The sequence below is a fragment of the Artemia franciscana genome, chromosome 2, assembly GCF_032884065.1.
Source record: "Artemia franciscana chromosome 2, ASM3288406v1, whole genome shotgun sequence".
Taxonomy (NCBI): Eukaryota; Metazoa; Arthropoda; class Branchiopoda; order Anostraca; family Artemiidae; genus Artemia; species Artemia franciscana.
In genome coordinates this window covers 46,666,448-46,683,940 of record NC_088864.1, presented here as the reverse complement: position 1 = coordinate 46,683,940, position 17,493 = coordinate 46,666,448, and the positions used below count along the sequence as shown (strand labels likewise).

At 34.5% G+C, this 17,493-nt stretch overlaps 1 protein-coding gene across 1 annotated transcript in view; it reads left to right on the top strand.

Annotated features, from left to right (window-relative positions):
- Positions 1 to 17,493, top strand: part of LOC136042728 (uncharacterized) — a gene marked incomplete in the record, with an annotated part of 208,929 nt that overhangs the window by 90,056 nt on the left and 101,380 nt on the right. Inside the window, 1 exon segment of the mRNA XM_065727690.1 lies at positions 7,607 to 7,839. Coding sequence (XP_065583762.1) covers positions 7,607 to 7,839 — 233 coding nt within the window.

The window sequence follows — 17,493 nt, the reverse complement described above, 5'->3', positions numbered from 1 at the left end:
ACAAAAAAAACAAACAAATAAACACGCATCCGTGATCTGCCTTCTGACAAAAAACACAAAATTCCACATTTTTAAACAGTTCGTGGTAACGAGCTGTAGTAAGGAGCGACCAGGCTCAATAGTAACCAAAACTCTAAAAATAATGGAATTTTGATACCAATAGTAATATCAAAAGAATGGCATTTTAATGCTGATTTTAAATATATAAGTTTCATCAAGATTAGTCTTACCCATCCAAAGTTACGAGCCTGAAAAAATTTGCCTCATTTTAGAAAACAGGTGGAAACACCCCCTAAAAGTCATACGATCTTAACAAAAATCACACATCAGAATCAGCGTATCAGAGAACCTTGTTGTGGAAGTTTCAAGCCCCAATCTATAAAAACGTAGAATTTCGCATTTTTTGCCAGAAGACAAATCACGGATGCGTGTTTATTTGTTTTTTTTTCCAGGGGTTATCGTATCGACTCGTGGTCCCATAATGTCGCGAAAGGGCTCATTCTAACGGAAATGATAATTTCTAATACCCTGTTTAAGTGACCAAAAAATTGGAGGGCACCTAGGCCCCCTCCCAGGGTCATTTTCCCCCAAATTCATCGGATCAAAATTCTGAGATAGTCATTTTATTCACCACAGTCGAAAAACCCAATAACTATATCTTTGGGGACGACTTATTCCCTGGCAGTCCCCGTGGGGAGGGCTGCAAGTTACAATCTTTGACCTGTGTGTACATATAGTAATGGTTACTAAGAAGTGTACAGACGTTTTCAGGGGGATTTTTTTGGTTTGGGGGGATATTTGAGGGGGAGGGTTACCGGGGAGGATTTTTCTATGGACGAACTTCTCATGGGGGAAGAGACTTTCAATGGAGGGGGCGCAGGATTTTCTAGTATTGTTAAAAAAAACAATGAAAAAATAAACATGAAAAGTTTTTTTTCTAGTGAAAGTAAGAAGCAGCATTAAAACTTAAAACGAACAGAAATTATTACGCATCTGAGGGGTCGTAATACCTCGCTCTTTACGCTAAAGCATTTTTAGTAATTTCAACTATTTATTCTACGGCCTTTGTGATTCAGGGGTCATTCTTAAGGAATTGGGACAAAATTTAAGCTTTAATATCAAGAGTGAGGTATCGACGATGGGTGAGCCCCCTCATATACGCAATAAAAACATACGAATATTCAAGTTCGCTACGTAATTTAATTCGTAAGTTACGTATATTTTTTACTTATGAAAACGTTCGTAAAAAGTTAAAAGTTATAGTTGTCTTTTTAAGTAATCAAAAAATAGGAGGGCAACTAGGTCTCCTCCCTCGCTCCTTTTTTCTCAAAATCTTCCGATTAAAACTGTGAAAAAGCCATTTAGCCCTAAAAAATTAATAAGCAAATTTCGTTTTAATTATTTATGTGTGGAGAGCCAAGATCAAACCATGCATTAATTCAAAGACGTCCAGAAATTAAACAAAAAAAACAAGTTTTTTTAAATGAAAGTAAGGAGCGACATTAAAACTTAAAACGAACAGAAATTACTCTGTATATGAAAGGGGCTTTTCCTCCTCAACGCCCCGCTCTTTACGCTAAAGTTTGACTCTTTCTCTTAACTCTACATTTTAAAACAGTAAAAAACCTTAGCGTAAAGAGCGGGGCGTTGAGGAGAAAAAGCCCCTTTCATATACGGAGTAATTTCTGATCGTTTTAAGTTTTGATGTCGCTCCTTACTTTCACTTAAAAAACTTTTTTTTGTTTAATTGTAGATAGGAGCTTGAAACTACAGTAGGATTCTCTGATACGCTGAATCTGGTGGTGTAAATTTCGTTAAGGTTCTATGATTTTTATGGGTTGTTTCCTCCTCACCTGTGCTTCCAAACTTAAGTCTCTAGCCGGCAATCCTTCAATTCGTCGCAATCCAAGTTTCTACCACCAGTCAAGACCCGGTAGGGCAACGGGGTTCTGCTCCGCCTCAAGGTTTGTCGCTTGACCTAAATCTCTTGACTTGTCTAGTTCTTCACCGTACCGCATTATTAGGTATTTTGGATATTTACATCTACCAAGCTCCAAATACTATTTACAAAGGCGCTGTCTATGTGTGGTAACACTTTTAAGATGTATACCTCGCTTTGATTTAATTTTCCCCATGATTTCGGCTTTGTGTGCACAACTTTACTGAAGGCTCCTGACTATTTCTCATTTCTAGGTTTCTTCATTGCATTGAAATAATTTATGAAAATCTCACACTCTATTAACAAGCAGCTGATTATACCAGCCTGTCATTTTGGTCTCTGGGGGGTATTATCGCCGATCTGAAAAGATTCTTTCTGGCAACCGACTTGTAAAAATTTCAGGTAGCTGAAAATATTTTAGGGGACTGTTAGAAAACAGGAAAATAAATCGAAAAATGGTTCCAATCATCTTACAGGTTATTGTCTTCTGCTCATGATAGTACCGATTTTGTTCTAAAAGCAATATCCTTTATCGAGTACACTTGTGAAAAAGACCTAGACATTTTCTAAGATTTCTAAGCAATTAGAGGAAATAGAGCAAAATCCTTTCAAACATTTTGTAGCATCTTCAAGCAGCTATGGCCTGATATTAAAAGCGGCATCTTCCGCCAATGAATACTTGAGTACTTTTTAAATATAAATTTTCAATTTAACATGGGATTTTCAAGTTCCATCAGTTCACTTAATCACGGCCTTAAGGGTAAGTGTCCTGGGTAAATTTTCACCAAGATTAAATTGTCTAGAGAATAAAACCTTCGGGAGGAGGGATTTTCCCGGGGAGTTGTAGCCATATTTCCTGACATTAAAAAAAGATCGGAAATAAAATAAAATATTTTTTCTAACTGAAAGTAAGTAGCAAAATTAAAACTTAAAACGAACAGAAACTATTACGTATCTGGGGGGGTTGCTCCTCCTCAACACCTCGCTCTTTACGTTAAAGTTTGAATTCTGTCCTATTCTTTAAGAACGACAAGTGAAACACTATGTTCTTTTAATTAGAATAATGAGAAGCTTTTCTCTTAAAGTACTAATAAACTTAAGCGTAAAGAGCTGGGTGTTGAGGAGGAGCAACTCCCTTATATACGTAATAATTTCTGTTCATTTTAAGCTTTAATTCTGCTCCTTACTTTCAGTTGAAAAAACGTACTTTTTTTTTTTACTTAATCTTGTCTGGAATGATTGCCTCAGAGCTGGCGCAAGTGTTTCTAAGGATTCACTTCTTTCCTCGTTTTCAAACAATATTAACTACGTAATACTGGTGAAGTTATAAAAGGTATAAATTTTTGTTTGACGTAACTAGAAATAAGTTTTAATCAGTCATTTAATTTAGTGGTTAGCTAAATAGTTAGTTTTAATGAACGGCACCTAAAGCCCACATCTATCAGACAGAAAATGTAGAAAAGAAAAGAAAAAAAAACGGAAGGATCTGGCATCCGGCCAGGGGATCGTTCTCAATGATTTTATAATTGATTTTTATTGATTATCCAAAGTGATTATCCATGTGATCAAATTTTGGATAAGTTGAATTCTATGCAGTAAGGGGTATTGAATTGACACCAGTGGCATTGGTTTACGACAATTAAGGGAGAGGGACAAAATGTGAAAACCTTTTTCGAAACCCGGGGGGGGGGGTGATTGTGAGTTCTTTGATTTTTTTTTTTAGTAAATATACCAAAATATGGCATTTTCTAATGATAAATATCAAAAAGATGTTATTTAAAATCTAGGGAAAAGGGAGGCCAAAAAATTGAGGTTGACAGATTTTCAATCCCAGTCCTCCCACAGTTGATGCCACTTGTTGAGGCTCTTCCTTTTTACGCTTTTAGAGCAAGTAAATTTTGTTTCTATTTTCCACTTTTGACTTTAATATCTAGTGATTTACCTTGCTTCATACATTATTTCACATAAAAGTTGAAGCGTCCTGTAAATACAACATAGGAATAAAATATAAAATTTGGAAAGTCATAAAACTGTCCCTATTGTTTGTTCCGTGGACTTGATCGGACTATCATTGGAGCGGTTCAGAATGATTTGGAACGGTTCAGAAACGAACAGTTAAGATCTAAATGTTATGAGGATCTAAACGTTAATTTCATTCCTATTTAAAAAACAAAACAAAAATAAAACAAAAAACAACAAACTTTTCGTTGTTCATAAGACCACATAGCTTTGTATTGACAAGATTATGGTTGATTAGTTCATAAACTGAGGAAGACACGTTATTCTTCCTGCAATATTCCCGTTTTGAAAAACCGATTAACTAATTAACTTTTATGTGTAAACACAGTAATCATCATAATTTTGAGTGAAACAGGAAAGCCTTTTATTTGGAATCTTTAAACGTTTCCTTAATGCATTCTTAAATTAGTTCTTTTCAAATTGGGCCACTACAGTTGTCAGTGGCTCAATGGGTGGTGGGAATTTGCCCCTTTGTATTTTATTCCCCCACCTAGATTCTGTCTTTATGGGGTATTTTCATTGAAAAATACCTTTTTGGTACTTTCATTGATAGAAAATGGAAAAAAACTACAAATTTACCCCTCCCTAGATTAACAAATTCCCTTTCGACCCTCCTGAATTTTTCTGAATTGACGCAACTAACTGCTGCTGTGCAAATAGTGTACACGTATGCATTCACGCATATCCCATAAAATAGCTAACGATATTTTTTCTAATGTTTTTGCGACCTAAAGGGCTTGACTGACTGGCTTCTTCTTCCAGAGTATAAAACCGTATAGGTGTGAAAGATAAGCTGGATTTTCATAGAAATAGGGGTACACCTACACAAAAATGAAGGAGGGAGGGGGCTAATATTTTTTTCAATTCCTTGTTTAACTAAGATACAAAAGTATATTTTTGAAATCTTGTGGAGAGGTAGTTTTTACCCCAAAAGTTTTTTTCAAAATATAGGGGTGTCATTGTCCCCCAATAGTTGCCCCTGTACAAAAGGTACTTCCATAAATCCAGTATTCCGTTTAGTTTTATTGAGCCATGCTCTCAATGCTAAAGCTTAAACAACGCAGAAAATGCGCGTTAATGTTGACCATTGATTACCAAACGATTTTGGGCCGTGTCCCACCTAGGCTTGTCTAAAGTCTTGATGCCCCCTCGTAATATTTAAGTTTTGCAACTTCAAAATATTGCGTTTATTAATCTGAAGAAAGCTTAAAATGACAATAACTTGGCATACTAATGAACATAGTGTCTGAATGCACGCCATTGCAATACTTTTTTTTGCTCTTTAAATGCATTTGAATGTAACGTCATTCACATGAAAAATGTTTTTTTTTTCAAAATTAAGGCTTTATAATATAGTCAGCCGAAGGGTACACGGTCTTCCCATGACCCACCAAAATATTGCAATGTCCCACCCGTGGGGCCTGTACCCCACGTTGGGAATCACGGATCTAGAGAGTAATCCTGTTTCAAAGGCTGGCGTAAAATACAGCCATATGTATTTTAATATGTATTTTAAAATACAGCAACAAATACAGTTATTTTTAGCTAGAAAACCGTTACATTTTTTCAGCCCCTTAAAAATGTAGGGGAAAATTCTATTTTCGGGCAATGACTAACGCTTGTTTTACGAATACTTTTTGTTGATTTGCCTAGGGAATATAGAGCTTTCATGGACTGTGTATGTACCAATAAATAGAGGAAAAAATCAGTTTTCGTTCACTATATTAAAAGCTCTACAAGGTCCTTAGTGTTTGTTTGAAACATTAATGTTTGTCTGAAATAAAGAATATCCTTCTGCTGTATTTAAGTTTTTTTCTCTAACAAACCTAAGGAATGACCTAGTAGAGCTTGGGTACGTATTGACGTAGTGAATGAAAGCTAACTTTTTTCGCTATTTAGACACGGATCAAGGCCGTAAACGGGGGGAGGAGGGGGTTTGAACCTTTTCCCCCGAAATGCTTGTCCGATTCGTAAAAACGTAATAAAAATGAAGATAAACAAATTTTTGAAGCGTTTGTTAAAGATTCGTACCCCCCCCCTCATAAAAAATCCTGGATACTTTCTTGGCACAGACACTGAAAAGTCTATTGTTACTTGGCAAATCAAATCAGGAAAAGGACTTCACGAAAGGAAATTCACGAAACGTATACCAAATTTTAACCTTATACATGCATAACAGGATTGATGCTCTACTTGGTAATACGGGGCCGAGGGTTCGGGACCTTTCTCTGTAAAAAAAAAAAAAAAAAAAAAAAAAAAAAAAAAAAAAAAAAAAAAAAAAAAAAAAAAAAAAAAAAAAAAAAAACAGACCCGGCAACTGAAACGTCGTGTCGCTGCCCTATGTGCCATCAATGGCGCTGGAGGATTTTTATCCTTACTAGCATAAGCTAATCAAACGCCATTTAAAAACGACTGAGAATAAAAGTTATTTTTGTGGAGTAATCCGAACTGAACAAGCTCTGCAACCGTGTAGCTCAGATGCAACTTTAAAGAATTATTCAGAATGAGATTTTAATAATACCGAGATTTATATAGCGCTAATGTAAGCCAATCAGAATTTCTCGCAGAATTTTTCAGCCAATCCAAAAATACCACGAACAATCTGATTGGTTCAAATTAGTGCTAGCTAAATCTCGGTATTTGTAAAATCTCACTGTGAATGGGCCAAAGGACACGTCTTGTGGATGAAGGACGGCAGATTGCCGAAGATCGTCCTTTTCGGCCATCCATCTAGGGCCAAACGAAAGTAGGTGGTCACCGAATAGTTTGGAAAGGGGTCGTAAGAAAGGATTCAATGACGATTGGAATTTCCTCGGACGTTGTATAGAGGGACGCTTTGATTGGATTGGGATGTAATAGGTGCTTGTATATTATTCATTGTGTATTAAATATAATTGCCTCGTTTTCAGTCTTTGGCAAATCCCAAATCTTCGTCTCAAAATCCATGTTCAGACACTATCTTCTATCACTATGCGTAGCAAACTAAATTGAGTTCTGTCTTTGTGGCTATGAAACCGGATTTTCGCATCGTAATTTGTTTCACGAAAGAACCTAACTTCACTTATTGAGTGTGTTTTGAATAATACACAAGTACCGGAGGAGTTTATGCAGCTGTGTTGGCCTCAGGTGGCTTGGGGACGCAGTAAGTTGTTAAAAATAGTAGTAGTAGTAGAATGGGCCAAAGCACACTGATGCATGAATTCAAATCGATCAAACAAAATTTGGGGGATAAACTATGAATGTAATTTGAAATTTCGTAGCCTTCAATATTTACAAGGCTCAATTAACTTCTCTACGATAAAGTGCGGGACCCCTTTAAAGAATGTCCTATTTGAATGACTGGTTTTTTAATAGTTCTTGATTTTACAATAGGGATATGGTCCATTTAAACCAGTTATTTTCGCTGCTGCGTTCAAATGGCACTTGAATGCTATCACTTCAATTAAAGATAAAGATTGATTTATTGCTATGTTTTCACCAGAAATGTATCTTGGTAAGTATATGATTGAATGACGTGCTACAAACATTGAGCAATTTTGTATGCATTAAACATGATTTGATTTCTAGTATTATTCTGTTACTGAAGAAAACAGTAACTGAAGTTTCTGGAAATGAATTCAGAGATATTATGATGTACCCCATTTTTAGGCTTCCTATTCCTAATGATGATGGGTGTAAACCAGTGCCACGAGTTGAGCCAATCCAAGTCACGCCTGGAATGACGGGGTCAAAGTCTACCCCTAACTTGGATGTTAACCTCAGGAATTCTGACTCCTCTTTGACAAGATCTGGCTGGGACTGGTCGAACACGGATGAGGAATATGCCTCTCAGTTGAGGTCGGTGCTTCTTGGTCATAACCGGCAACCTTCATCCTTGTCGAGTGAGTACTTTTAATCTGCTTACTCAAACCGAGTTCAAACAAAGAGGGAAAGAGATATTGTTGTCCATGTTTCCGTGTTAAAAAGTTTGCTTTGATTTCTATTGGCTGACTTTTCTGACGTATTTTCCTAAGCCAATCATGTTCTTTCCTAAAGTACCAAGGACATCGAAAATCAAATCTCGTTGCTTGAGTTGGTTAAGTGGAAACTTAGGAAAATGTATATGTCTTAAGAAATTAGAAAAAAAATCAGGGCATCAATTTTTGACAAAACGCCCTTCATAGGTAGTTGTGCAGCTTTAGTAGTAGCGGGTACAAAAGAAAAGAGATAACAAACACAATTTAAAAATAAGCTAAAAACATAAGACACCAAACAGTGCCAAGTAGCAAATGTAGCTTTCCTTTGAGGATGTAGTTGTCTTTGGGAGCTGACGTTGAGGATGTAGTTGTCTTTGGGAGCTGACGTATTGCTAATGTTAATATTTACGGAAGACAAGCTCTGTCAAATTTAACTAATTAGTTCCGCTGGTGTTATTTTTTTGGCTAAACGTGGCAACACTGACGGAAACGTGATATTACCCTAAAACTTAATAAATTTGTAACAACCAAAACAAAAATAGTAGAAAATGGTGGTTTTCAGGTCTGATTAAACCTAATATGGCTCTACGAAAATGTACATATAAATTATTGGAATATATATATATATATATATATATCCTGGCCTAGATAGGTCATAAGTTTGAGAAGATTCCTTACGAGCCTTATTTTTGAAGAAAAAAACTTGTGAGTGGCGTCATTTTTATATACGTGAGTATTGCAATGACGTTGTCACATTTATGTGGAAAAAAATGAAGAATTTCATGCATAGAGAAGCTTACATTAAATTGCTTAAAGAGCAAACAACTGGCAATTGCAAAAATATTTGTATATATTTTGACAAAGGATTAAAACTATTCAAAAACCTTAAAAATGAAAACCAAAAGTTTGAAGCTTAGTAGAAATCGTTGTTAGAAATCGGACTTGCTTCAATAATCAAACATCTTTGAAAAGAAACAGTATGAACAGACATTAAATTGTGTAAAGAACAAAACTGGTAATTGTAAGAATATTTGTATATATTTTAACAAGGGATTACAACAATTCAAAAACCTTAAAAAAGAAAACCAAAAGTTTGAAGCTTAGTAGATATCGTTGTTAGAAATCGGATTGCTTTAATAATCAAATATTTTTGAAAAGACAGCAAATTGTCTGCGGTTGGAAGACATGCTATCTATCTATATATATAAAAATAAGTTGTCTGTATGTCTGTCGAGTGACGTCATGTCATCATGTCATGTCGTCACGAAGTTAGTTGTCGTCATGTTTGTTATGACGATGACGTCATTAAAGGTATTTAAGAAAATCGTTCAAAGACAAATTTTTAATTGTAAGAAGATCGTGGACAAAAAATGTTTAATTGTAAAATTACTGAGGAACCTACAATGGCAACAGCCGAGGAAGCTGCTCAAAGAGTCTATGCCAAAAAACTTGCGGCTGATAGAGAAAGTAAGAAAAGAAAGCGTGCCGAGGAATCACATGAACAGCAAAAAAACAGGCTTGCGGCTGGTAGAAAAAGTAAGAGAAGAAAGCGTGCCGAGGAATCACAAGAACAGAAAGGAAACAGGCTTGCGGCTAAAGAACGCTAGACCGCGCAGTTAGATGAAAATCCACCTGGACAGCGAGAGTCAAAACATATAAAAACTGAAAATCTATATATATATATATATATATATATATATATATATATATATATATATATATATATATATATATATATATATATATATATATATATCTATATATATAAAAATAAGTTGTCTGTGGATGGATGGATGGATGGATGTGTGGATGGATGTGTCAGGTGACGTCACCTGAAAAAACTGGATTAGGTGACGTCAAAACTGAAAAAACTAAAAAAAGGCAAAAACTACAAAAAAAACTAAAAACTAATAAAAAAAATAAAAAAGCTAAAAAACTAAAAAAACTATAAAGGTAAAAACCAATAAAAAACTAAAAAAAAAACTGAAAAAACTAAAAAAAGGCAAAAACTACAAAAAAAAACTAAAAACTAATAAAAAAAGTAAAAAAGCTAAAAAACTAAAAAAACTAAAAAAACTAAAAAAAGGTAAAAAACTAAAAAAAATAAAAAATAAAAAAAAACTAAAAAAAAGGAAAAAACTGAAAAATAAGCTAAAATAAAGGTAAAAACCAATAAAAAACTAAAAAAAAAAAGGAAAAAACTAATAAATGACGACACTCAAAGAGAAAGCGACCAGGACAAAAAACTAAAAAAAAAGGCAAAAACTACAAAAAAACTAAAAACTAATAAAAAAAATAAAAAAGCTAAAAAACTAAAAAAACTAAAAAAAGGTAAAAAACTAAAAAAACTAAAAACTAAAAAAAAACTAAAAAAGGTAAAAACTAAAAGAACTAAAAAAGAAAAAAATAAATGACGACACTCAAAGAGAAAGCGACCAGGACAAAAGGAATGTTCGATTAGCAATCAACAAAGCACCGGGACACAGGGAGTATAAATGACGACCAGGACACAAGTAAAAAAAAAAATTAACAAAACTAAAAAGAAGGTAAAAACTACAAAAAAACTAAAAAGAAAAAAAAACTAAAAACTAATAAAAAAACTAAAAAATCTAAAAATCTAAATAAACTAAAAAAGAAAAAAAAAGGAAAAAAATAAAGGAGAAAAACAAAACTAAAAAACGAATGTATATACAGACCGGTACACCGGGATACAAATGACGACCGGGACACAGGGAATATAAATAACGACCGGGACACAGGGACACAACTACAACGGGGACACCGGGGGAAACAGGGGGATAACCTGACAATCTATTTATATGCAAAGACAATGGGACAGCAAAGAATGTTGTATATTCGCAAGTTTTACGTAGTTAAAACCATATATATATATATATATCTATATTCACAGGTGGGACATAGGGACACAACTACAATGGCGCGTAACTATTATGGCGCGTAACGACTTACGCGCGCGGGGGGGCTTGGGGGGGGCGCGAAGCGCCCCCACCAACTAGGTGTTGGGGTGGCGCGAAGCGCCACCCCAACAGCTAGTATATATATATATATATATCTATATATATAAAAATATATATATATATATATACTAGCTGTTGGGGTGGCGCTTCGCGCCACCCCAACACCTAGTTGGTGGGGCGCTTCGCGCCCCCCCAAGCCCCCCCGCGCGCGTAAGTCGTTACGCGCCTTATTAGTTACGCGCCATTGTAGTTGTGTCCCTGTGTCCCACCTGTGAATATAGATAGATTTATATATGTGTTTCAAACTACGTAAAAATTGCGAATATACAACATTCTTGGCTTTCCCATTGTCTGTCCATATACAAAGCCGTATGTACTAATAATGACGTCATATGCAAACGCTCTTTTTACAAACAAACAAACATGCATACACACAACTCGTTTTTATATAGGTAGATAGATAGATAGATACAATACAAATTAACTACGTAAAACTTGTGAATATACAACAGTCTTCGCTGTCCCATTGTCTGTCCGTATAAATAGATTGTCAGGTTTACCGACCCTCAAAGATGCAACATACAATTGTACATTGGTAAAGCAATCTGTATTAAGATCTATACCGCATTTTTCTAGTGATTGCCCTTGAGCTTTGTTGATGGTGGTTGCAAATGCTAATCGGATTGGGAATTGCAATCTTTTAAATTGAAAAAGCAGATCCGTTGGAATCATGGGAATGCGAGGAATAAGAACAGCCTCACCCTCATAAGGCCTTGTCAAGATTGTGGCATCTATTAGGTTTTCCATTTTTTTTTTACGGCAAGTCGCGTGCCATTGCAAAGCTTTGGTGGGTTGATATTTCTTAAAAGTATTATTGGTACGCCTATTTTTAGTTGTAGCAGGTGTGGTGGACACCCTGAAGGATCTATGGAATTTAAAAATTCAGATGGATAATTAACCGATTCATTTGGTTCCGAAATACAAATTAACTGCGTAAAACCTGCGAATATACAACATTCTTCGCTGTCCAATTCTCGCTGCATATAAATAGATTGTCAGGTTTACCGACCCTCGAACATGCAACGTACAATTGTCCATGCGAAAAACAATCAGTATTAAGATCAATACCACATTTTTCTAATGATTGACCTTGAGCTTTGTTAATGGTGATTGCAAATGCTAATCGAATTGGGAATTGCAATCTTTTAAATTGAAAAGGCAGATCTGTTGGAATCATGGGAATGCGAGGAATAAGAACAGCCTCACCCTCAAAAGGCCCTGTCAGGATTGTGGCCTCTATTAGGTTTTCCATTGTTTTTTTTACGGCAAGTCGAGTGCCATTGCAAAGCTTTGGTGGGTTTATATTTCTTAAAAGTATTATTGGTACGCCTATTTTTAGTTGTAGCACGTGTGGTGGAAACCCTGAAAGATCTATGGAATTTAAAAATTCAGATGGATAATTAACCGCTTCATTTGGTTCCAAAACTGTGTCGACTGACTTGTAAAGGACTGCCTGGTCTTGAATCTTGGTCAAAACAATATTGTTGATTTCGTGGACGTCTATATTTTTGGGTGCGAGAATCGCTCTTTCACTTAGCCATTTATTATTTTTATAATTTTTTAGAATATTCGAAAATACTTTTTCAATCAATTCATTTTTGGACGTCACTAAATTACAGAAATCAGCAGGTAGTTGTATACGTCCTGAAATTGAGTCTACTGGGAGCTTTCCGTTTCCCATTGCCAGCAATTGATCTGAAAATGTTTGACCAGAGTCATCGTTTTGCAATCGGACACGCATATTTGTAGTTAATTTTAATGTTTTTACGTGTGCCCATAAATTAGAATTTTTCAGGCAAGCATTCATTTCGTCTGCAGGAGTTGATCTAGGTATTATAGGTAATGTTTGCCTGAAATAACTGCATCTCGCAAATGAATGTATTGTTCAGAGCGGAGCTTGGTCTGATTCAGGCGGATATATAGCAAACGTTCTGATTCAATTTTAGCATACATATCCACGACAAATTGGTGAAACAATTCACGGCATTTTAAAATATAATTTTCTTCATCCTGCCGAATCATTAGTCTATAGGAATAATAATGCATTGCACTGCATTTCTTATTCATTTCTTTGTTAGTGGCTGGATTCATCAATTTAATATTAAAGTGATAGCCGTCGGCTCCATCCCAAAAAATGATAGGATATTGTAGGGCATCGTAGCATCGATGAGTTTCAGCAATTCTTAACAACTGAGCGTTTCGCTTATGTAGAATAATATCTCGAGGTAAAAACTGATCACCGACCATAACGATTGCCACTTCGTCGATAGTCGGAGCATTGTATCTACGCACATGTTGGCCAGGAGGCGTTTTGTCAGCGGAAATAACAATTTTATGAGTATCAGTAGGCATCAAATCGATGGCTGTTTTGAACAGACGCACTAACTTATTATTTTCGTGGAAAAGATGTTGCAATTGGGAAACGATTGTCCTTTCAACGTTGGGAGAAATTTCGCAACGTGCATTCAATTCAGAATTTCTATCACTGATGAAGTACAATTGTAAAAATTTATGATTCTCGCCTGAGAATGGTAGAAGGGACCCTGCTTTATGATAAATTTGCCCTTTTACTTTGAAAGTAGACATAAATTGATCTGGATTTTCGATTTGGGCTCCAAACGACGTCATTTGGAAACATGAGTTGTATTGTCTGATTTTTGACAAAAAACGCTTAGATTCTGACGTATTTCCAGTAAGGAAAGTCTTCAATGGCTCTGGTGGTGCAGCCAATAGAGGAAGTTTAACTTTTCCTGAGGCGCAACACATTCCCATTGTTTCACCATTGAATTTCAAGGCCTTGCAATAGGGACAAATTTTAGACATTGTCCCGATTTGAACACATCTACTCAAGCTATAATCATCGACTGGGTTGTACCTGAATGCCAGGCGATAACTTTCAGATTGCTCTGATTCCTCGGCACGCTTTCTTTTCTTACTTTCTCTATCAGCCTCAAGCCTGTTTCCCTGCTGTTCTTTTGATTCCTCGGCACGCCTTCTTTTTTTACTTTCTCTTTCAGAAGCAAGTCTGGTTTCGCGTTGCTCTGGTAGTTCCTCGACACGCCTTCGTTGACGTAAATTGCACATTCTTAATCTGGCCATTTCTCTTTGAACCGCAAGCCTGGTTTTGCTTTTTGGTAACATTCTACCTTTTTCAATGTTTTTCAATTTTTCAGTGTTCATTCTAACATTGATGTTAGAAAAAAATTTTACGTACCAAGCATGCAAACACTCGACAATTTATAATAAAACTCAAAATTATAAATATCTGTTATAAGGTTTTCGAATTACTTTAATCTATTGTCAAAATATATAGAAATATTTATGCAATTACCAGTTTCTACATTTTTAGTTTCAGTTTGCTTTTCAGTTTAGTTTCATTTTTATATATATTTAAGATATAATCTGGCGTAACGGACAGACAACTTATTTTTATATAGATATATATATATATATATATATATATATATATATATATATATATATACATATATATATATATATATATATCTATATATATAAAAATAAGTTGTCTGTGTGTGGATGTGTGGATGGATGTGTGGATGGATGTGTCAGGTGACGTCACCTGAAAAAACTGGATTAGGTGACGTCAAAACTGAAAAAACTAAAAAAAGGCAAAAACTACAAAAAAAACTAAAAACTAATAAAAAAAATAAAAAAGCTAAAAAACTAAAAAAACTATAAAGGTAAAAACCAATAAAAAACTAAAAAAAAAACTGAAAAAACTAAAAAAAGGCAAAAACTACAAAAAAAAACTAAAAACTAATAAAAAAAGTAAAAAAGCTAAAAAACTAAAAAAACTAAAAAAACTAAAAAAAGGTAAAAAACTAAAAAAAATAAAAAATAAAAAAAAAACTAAAAAAAAGGAAAAAACTGAAAAATAAGCTAAAATAAAGGTAAAAACCAATAAAAAACTAAAAAAAAAAAGGAAAAAACTAATAAATGACGACACTCAAAGAGAAAGCGACCAGGACAAAAAACTAAAAAAAAAGGCAAAAACTACAAAAAAACTAAAAACTAATAAAAAAAATAAAAAAGCTAAAAAACTAAAAAAACTAAAAAAAGGTAAAAAACTAAAAAAACTAAAAACTAAAAAAAACTAAAAAAGGTAAAAACTAAAAGAACTAAAAAAGAAAAAAATAAATGACGACACTCAAAGAGAAAGCGACCAGGACAAAAGGAATGTTCGATTAGCAATCAACAAAGCACCGGGACACAGGGAGTATAAATGACGACCAGGACACAAGTAAAAAAAAAAATTAACAAAACTAAAAAGAAGGTAAAAACTACAAAAAAACTAAAAAGAAAAAAAAACTAAAAACTAATAAAAAAACTAAAAAATCTAAAAATCTAAATAAACTAAAAAAGAAAAAAAAAGGAAAAAAATAAAGGAGAAAAACAAAACTAAAAAACGAATGTATATACAGACCGGTACACCGGGATACAAATGACGACCGGGACACAGGGAATATAAATAACGACCGGGACACAGGGACACAACTACAACGGGGACACCGGGGGAAACAGGGGGATATAAATGACGACCGGGACAAAAAAACTAAAAAGAAATAAAAACTAAAAACTAATAAAAAAAACTAAAAAATCTAAAAATCTAAATAAGCTAAAAAAGAAAAAAAAAGGAAAAAAATAAAGGAGAAAAACAAAACTAAAAAACGAATGTATATACAGACCGGGACACCGGGATACAAATGATGACCGGGACCCGGGACACAGGGAATATAAATGACGACCGGGACAAAGGGACACAACTACAACGGGGACAACCGGGGGAAACAGGGGGATAACCTGACAATCTATTTATATGCAAAGACAATGGGACAGCAAAGAATGTTGTATATTCGCAAGTTTTACGTAGTTAAAACCATATATATATATATATATCTATATTCACAGGTGGGACATAGGGACACAACTACAATGGCGCGTAACTATTATGGCGCGTAACGACTTACGCGCGCGGGGGGGCTTGGGGGGGGCGCGAAGCGCCCCCACCAACTAGGTGTTGGGGTGGCGCGAAGCGCCACCCCAACAGCTAGTATATATATATATATATATATATATATACTAGCTGTTGGGGTGGCGCTTCGCGCCACCCCAACACCTAGTTGGTGGGGGCGCTTCGCGCCCCCCCCAAGCCCCCCCGCGCGCGTAAGTCGTTACGCGCCATAATAGTTACGCGCCATTGTAGTTGTGTCCCTATGTCCCACCTGTGAATATAGATATATATATAGATATATGGTTTTAACTACGTAAAACTTGCGAATATACAACATTCTTTGCTGTCCCATTGTCTTTGCATATAAATAGATTGTCAGGTTATCCCCCTGTTTCCCCCGGTGTCCCCGTTGTAGTTGTGTCCCTGTGTCCCGGTCGTCATTTATATTCCCTGTGTCCCGGGTCCCGGTCATCATTTGTATCCCGGTGTCCCGGTCTGTATATACATTCGTTTTTTAGTTTTGTTTTTCTCCTTTATTTTTTTCCTTTTTTTTTCTTTTTTAGCTTATTTAGATTTTTAGATTTTTTAGTTTTTTTTATTAGTTTTTAGTTTTTATTTCTTTTTAGTTTTTTTGTCCCGGTCGTCATTTATATCCCCCTGTTTCCCCCGGTGTCCCCGTTGTAGTTGTGTCCCTGTGTCCCGGTCGTTATTTATATTCCCTGTGTCCCGGTCGTCATTTGTATCCCGGTGTACCGGTCTGTATATACATTCGTTTTTTAGTTTTGTTTTTCTCCTTTATTTTTTTCCTTTTTTTTTCTTTTTTAGTTTATTTAGATTTTTAGATTTTTTAGTTTTTTTATTAGTTTTTAGTTTTTTTTTCTTTTTAGTTTTTTTGTAGTTTTTACCTTCTTTTTAGTTTTGTTAATTTTTTTTTTTACTTGTGTCCTGGTCGTCATTTATACTCCCTGTGTCCCGGTGCTTTGTTGATTGCTAATCGAACATTCCTTTTGTCCTGGTCGCTTTCTCTTTGAGTGTCGTCATTTATTTTTTTCTTTTTTAGTTCTTTTAGTTTTTACCTTTTTTAGTTTTTTTTTAGTTTTTAGTTTTTTTAGTTTTTTACCTTTTTTTAGTTTTTTTAGTTTTTTAGCTTTTTTATTTTTTTTATTAGTTTTTAGTTTTTTTGTAGTTTTTGCCTTTTTTTTTAGTTTTTTGTCCTGGTCGCTTTCTCTTTGAGTGTCGTCATTTATTAGTTTTTTCCTTTTTTTTTTAGTTTTTTATTGGTTTTTACCTTTATTTTAGCTTATTTTTCAGTTTTTTCCTTTTTTTTAGTTTTTTTTTATTTTTTATTTTTTTTAGTTTTTTACCTTTTTTTAGTTTTTTTAGTTTTTTTAGTTTTTTAGCTTTTTTACTTTTTTTATTAGTTTTTAGTTTTTTTTTGTAGTTTTTGCCTTTTTTTAGTTTTTTCAGTTTTTTTTTTAGTTTTTTATTGGTTTTTACCTTTATAGTTTTTTTAGTTTTTTAGCTTTTTTATTTTTTTTATTAGTTTTTAGTTTTTTTTGTAGTTTT